This window comes from Stegastes partitus, unplaced genomic scaffold (assembly GCF_000690725.1).
Source record: "Stegastes partitus isolate 25-593 unplaced genomic scaffold, Stegastes_partitus-1.0.2 Scaffold382, whole genome shotgun sequence".
Taxonomy (NCBI): domain Eukaryota; kingdom Metazoa; phylum Chordata; class Actinopteri; family Pomacentridae; genus Stegastes; species Stegastes partitus.
In genome coordinates, this window is record NW_007578113.1 from 253730 (window position 1) to 259729 (window position 6000).

The 6000-nt window shown below is 45.5% G+C and overlaps 1 protein-coding gene across 1 annotated transcript in view; it reads right to left on the bottom strand.

Moving 5' to 3' along the window:
• The window catches only part of usp34 (ubiquitin specific peptidase 34), a 52703-nt gene that overhangs the window by 10159 nt on the left and 36544 nt on the right, over positions 1-6000 (bottom strand). Inside the window, exons 20-30 of the mRNA XM_008284976.1 lie at positions 5712-5794; positions 4244-4398; positions 3513-3626; positions 3293-3392; positions 2927-3089; positions 2700-2826; positions 1687-1837; positions 1474-1574; positions 1051-1266; positions 306-431; positions 74-196 (exon numbers count right to left, since the gene is read on the bottom strand). Coding sequence (XP_008283198.1) covers positions 74-196; positions 306-431; positions 1051-1266; positions 1474-1574; positions 1687-1837; positions 2700-2826; positions 2927-3089; positions 3293-3392; positions 3513-3626; positions 4244-4398; positions 5712-5794 — 1459 coding nt within the window. The remainder of the gene's footprint in view (positions 1-73; positions 197-305; positions 432-1050; positions 1267-1473; positions 1575-1686; positions 1838-2699; positions 2827-2926; positions 3090-3292; positions 3393-3512; positions 3627-4243; positions 4399-5711; positions 5795-6000) is intronic.

Here is a 6000-nt window from a genome sequence, read left to right on the forward strand (position 1 = left end):
TAAAACAGGGACAACAACAAAAAACAAAAAGAGATAAGGGATTTTTAAAGAAAAGAAATCATGTGTCTCTCACGGTCGACTCTCTGTGGATGCGTCGATTGGGTTTTCCAAGAGCTTCGATGATCTCCAGAGCGTACAGCAGCTTGTGGGGACTTTTAATCCTCAGCAGCTCCTTCCAACACAGACCCTCTCCGTTCTACACACAGACACAAAAATAACACCTTGAGTTATTCAGCGTCTGCCGCAGTCAGTGATGCCAAGTATTTGTGAGCAATGAGAGCGATCAGCTGAGCGAGGCGACTGACCGTGTCGTCTGAGATGTTCTGGAAGGCCTGCAGCATCTTCGGACATGTAGGAAGAAGCATCAGCAGCTCCCAAACCCGGCGGGACAGATTCTCTGCATGAAGGTGAAGCTCTTCACACCGTGCACTCTGGATAAGAAACACACGAAAGCTATCGGTAAAGGTCCAAAAATAAGCTATAACAAGTTACCCTACAAAAGTAGAAGATGGAGGTGTGAAACGTTGGGATGCATGGTATTAAAACTTCTGGCCGATATCGACATCCGATATTATGCTCTCTGATATCGCTGATAACCGATATTACTGATGTCGATATTCAATTTTTGTTCACACCGAAAAACGAGGATAAGTAAGCACCGTGAGAACGTGAAAAACGTAAAGAAAACTTAGTGTACATTAGACAGCAGCTTTCTTCATGCACAGAGGGGTCAAAGGTGTTTCATTCATTTTTTCTGCTTGTTCAGCAGGTGGCTGACAACATACTCCTGTCTTCCTTACTGTACATGTCACTGACTCACATATACGATAACCTGAGGTATGATTCATTGTCACCATTGTTTCAAAACTGGCTTTAAAGAGCCATCTCTATCCTGCAGCACATTTCCAGCATTATCAGATGTAACTATGAGCTAAAAATCCATCATTAGAACAATCATTTAATTCATTTTTGTTTCATACTGATCAATAATAAATCAGTCACCAGTACACAGCCCATCCCTGCTACGTTCTGTCCATGGCTGCTCCCTACCTCTGGGCTCTCGTGAACCTTCTCAGTGTTGGGGCTGGGCGGTTTGAAACAGGCCAGCATCTCCAGCAGGTCAAACAGTGTGGTGAGGTGTGGCTCCTGGAGGAGCAGCAGCATGGGAATGTGCTCCTTCTGGGGAGGAGGCAGGCAGGAGGCAGGCAGCTGGACGCCCTCCCCCTTCCTCTCCCGTCGTGGAGCTCCCAAAGAGACAAACACCATCTGGGATCAAACAAGCAATCATGGCTCAGTGTTGAATCATCTACGTTGGACACCTTTAATCAGTTTCTGCATAGTCTGTTGCAACGTACCAGACAAGAAACAACAACTAAAAGATAACGAAGACAACTTGTATTCAGACTTCTGTAAAACTGTGCTGTATTATTTGCTAAAAAAAACAAAACACAGGGTGATGAACCAGAGAGTGACCTGCATGTCTTTAAAGCCCAGCTCATGCAGAGTCTTCTCATCGTAGTCTGTGGTCAGTTCATGGCCAGAGGAGATCATCCTGACCGGTCCCATCAAACCACCTGCAGGTCAAATGACAGATTTGTTGAACAAGCTCAAAGATTTGAGGTTGAGGTGGACCTACTAACTGTTTGATTGGCTTAGAGATGTGTGTTTGCGTACAAAGGGGCCGACCTGGGAAGTCTCCCGGCTGCCGGCCGCTCTGACCGAACTCCTGCAGCTGAGCCTGCTGGTTCATCTGCTCCTTCTGCAGGTTCTCGTACCAGTGGGTCACCTCTGCTCGCAGGTCAGCCACCTGATCGCTGGGATACATCTCAATGGTCATCTGCAAAGACACGGCAACATGTAAAATGAAGATGGATCCTCTGATGTAACAGGTAGACATTTAGATTAAGATTCTAATTCATATTTGGCTTGGGGCTGCAAGGTGTCTCAGTGGTTAGCATCGTTGCCTCGCAGCAAGAAGGTCACCGGTTCGCGTCCCGGTGAGGACACCCGGGATCTTTCTGCATGGAGTCTCCATGTTCTCCCCGTGCAGCGTGGGTTCTCTCCGGGTTCTCTGGTTTATTTCCCCCCTTGGCCTGACAGTTTTTCATTAAAGGTCCCATAATGTGCCCCTTTTAAGCAAATTAATGAAAACCTCACATGTTCCCAGAATGTATGTTTCAGTTCAAAACACAGCAAAGATGATTCATTTGTCCTAAATGGGCTGTTACAGCATCTGTAGATGAAACTGCTGCTCTCCACACGCCACTCAGGAAGAAGACTCTCTCAGTGTTTGAGAGCAAAACAATCTTTCTGTCACTTCTTTCTCTCCCGAGTGATCATTTTACATGTTCTTCAAAATGTATGGTGAGTTTATCAAACAAAACTTTAAGTTCAACAACTACTGTTTGCTGAACTAGACAAAGTGCTTCCTGGCTTGTAAAGCTGGGAGGCTATCTAGTAGAGGAGGTGCTACAGGAAGGACAGTTTCAGCAACTTTATATTCCTTCTCGTAGTTTTCAAGACACATAAAGCAAAATAAAAATGGATTTTCACCGTATGGAACCTTTAGAAGTGTCATTTAGGCAACAAGCGTTAGTTAACCCAGAGCAACGTTTCAGTGCAAGAGCTCAAAGTCAAATGTAGCTGGACAGTAGCACCGAGTGGGGATCGGTAGCTTCAGTCAAACGTAGATACGTCACCTTGTCAGGCAGGCCGGCAGGCTGACAGACGATCCTGAGTGGCAGCGACTGTTTGTCACTCAAAGCCTTCAGGTGGCTGCTGATTCCCGTCCCCTCGATTTGCCACTGTCGCAGGTGGTAGGCAAACCTGCCACAAGCACAAAACAGCGTGTTGTTGATGACTAGTTTCTGTATGGACTCAGTTTAACAGCAGAGTGCATCTGTCTGAACATCTCAGGTGTGTATACCTGCGTCTGAAGGCCTCCAGGTGTGTTTTGAGCATGAGTAGCCCCCGTTCAATGCTGGTCAGGCTGGAGTGAGCGTCCTTCTCCAGGTTGGCTGAGGCCATCAGAAGGCTCTCCATGCACTTCCTGATAAACTCCTGCTCCTTCTCCAGGCCCGTCTTACCGGCTGGAAACACATAAAAGGTGGAAAAGTTTAAAAAGAAAAAAGCCTGTCAGATTAAAAAAGATTTTTTTTTGCTGTTGTTGAGATATTTGAAAGAATTGCTGTTTGGATGACTGCAAATAAAGATAATCTACTGATTTTAACTTGGCTTTTACAAGAAAATACAAAAGCATGTCAGGAAGTGCTGTGCATGTAAGTTTACTGACCATTGATGTAGTAGGAGTTGATGTACTGGATTGCAGCACGGCTGATATCAGCAGACTGAGCTCTGAGAGCGATCCCCCACAGCTGGTCCATCCCACACAGCTGGACACACACACACAGGAACAGATTAACCTTCTACTCAAACCTGACCAAGCACAAGATGCTACTTGTCCGCTCCACATGTGTTTGTTTTTGGAATACCGAGTTGAACAGTTTGCGTACCTCGCAGCTGGAGGCGTTGTCCAGCGCACTGGTGGCGAGACGGGCCAGGTTACAGAGGTGCTGAAAGAGGTTCAGGCCCGTCATGCTGATGGTCTCTGGTTTCAGCTGCGGCATCTGGACACGCACAAACAAAACCAAATGAACACGCAGCTTCACTGGAGCTGCTCAGAGGATCATTAATGAAATAACTTTCTGAAAGACTTTAAGCTAAATTCTGCCAGTCCCCGAGTCCCTGACATAAAGCCACGACACAAGACAGTGGCTTTATCTTTCCTCATTATCTGGTATGACGGTGGAATTATCCAGCTGACATCCACATGAATCATTCTAACATCCAACTAATGTGCAATCATTGCTCTTTGCTTGTTTATTTGTTTAAAAAATAAACACTAAAGGCAAAAGAAATAAGGGAAAGAAGAAAAATCTATAAAGAATTAATAAAAAAAAACAAACGCATGTGATAGAAAATAAAGAAACGCAAAAAAGGAAGCACGGTCCACATGACACAGTGGTTCAGAAACTATCTCTGACCAATGAACCACCCACCACTATGTAAAAAAGAAAAAAAAATAGGTCATAGATCTGCGAAATCATGCCTCAATTTATATCTTTAATGTTTTACTCATTTTTAATTCAGTTTTCAACAAGGTCCAGGAACGGAGAAAAATCTGCGACTGAAACTAGCTCAGCTCTCCAGAAAAAACCTCCCCGTCCTGTACGCTGCAACCTACCTTCTCCAGGAAGAGGTGTTTGTAGGTCTCCATGCCCATCGCGTGCTGGTCCTTGCTGCGGACCTGATTGAGGAACCAGTGCAGTGCGTCGTCGTAGCATTCAGCGTCCTCCACCAGACAGTGCCACAGGATGTCCACCTGCTCCAGACTCAGTCCTGACAGACAGAAGGGAGGAGGTGCTCAGTGTGAACGGACTCAGCTACTACCCCCCGTACTTCACAAACCAATGAAAATCTTTCTCTGTCCAGCTTTAACAACAGCACGGTCGGGGGACACTTCCACCCCAGGGCAGCGCTCTGACGGGGTGGAAGTGGTCGCAACGCACAGGCAGCACTTGGCTGCTGATGCTAGTTTAGTTAGCGCTCACACTTCTGTTTCCACCATCGGTGGCGGCGGGGGAGTGGCAGATACGCTCCACCGTTACCATCCATGTTTACTTCCATAAACACTGAGCACGCTCACTAAGGCTGTTTTTAATGGGTTCCGTTTGTTTTTCCTAAAAACCTGTCGGACAGCAGGTTTAGGATTGTTAAGGGTCGGATTATCGAGTCACGACTGTAATAACAATAACACAAATTAGACATGAACAACTGCAGAAAGACCTGATGTGTGTCTGTTGGTTTTCTGTAGGAGTCAACGGGTACAAGCAGGCTGCAGTTTGTACTCCTCCTGCTATTCACTATAGTTTATATCAAATTTCTAGACTTTCCTGGTCTGGAATGAAGCTTTCCAAATTCCACAAGTGAGCGTCGACAGGAACTGAACTCGTGTCTGTTCACAATCTAACCTGTTGTGTCTTATACAGAAACTAAAATACGTTGCACCCAGCGTGCCGGATCAGCTGCGTTTAAATGACATTTGTTTACTGCGGGTGGTCCAACTGGGCTAAATGTGGTAAAATACTACGAGACACATTGTCGTTTCATTCAGTGTTACATCACACAGAGACATGCAGACAGCCGGAGCTTTGTACTCCGCAGAGCAGCTCAGGTTGCATAATGAGGTCTATTTTAGCATCGCTCCCCAAAAGCTCGCAAGAAAACCAGACGCACGCTGAGTTCATTTCCAAACTACTGTTAAATATGCTTCTCTCTGGGAAATTCACCATTGTTGCTAATGCCAAGAAAAACTGCTGGGGAACTGTTTTGGCCCGTTTAGGCCAATTTATACAAACCACATAGTTTTCTAACCGTTTCTAAAAGCACACAACTGGTTTCAATCCTCAGCGTGACTTCCCAGCGTCCTCAGAGAAGAAATGCAGTGTTTGGATGACTGAAAACTATCAGCGTTGATAGATATCACAAGAGATGAGTGATTCAAGGCTCCCAACAGTTACGAAACAGTCTTGTTCAGTTTACAACTTAAAGAGACGTTTAGAAATAACAGCATGTGGTTGTGCCCGAGGCTGGGCTGACACAAACCAATCCAGGAATCGTTCTGTTCACTGAGCAGCAGAAATGAATCTTACTGAAGTGATCTGGAGATCCCAGCGTGGAAAAGACGCAGGTGAGGAACTGCAGACGGACTTGGACTTCTGCACTGTGGCTGTATCTGCAACACACACAAGAGGCACGCAGCAGAGTTAGCGGTGACAAGTTCTTAAAAAGGAAAGCATGTGATGTAGCAGAAATGCTTGTGTGTGATATTTCTCTTAATTTCAATTTTTGTAACCCAATTTTTTGATTGAATTTTATACATTTAAATAAATACGTAGCTCGCAAAGACGAAACTATGGAGTCGTGAGAGCGCCAAATTTT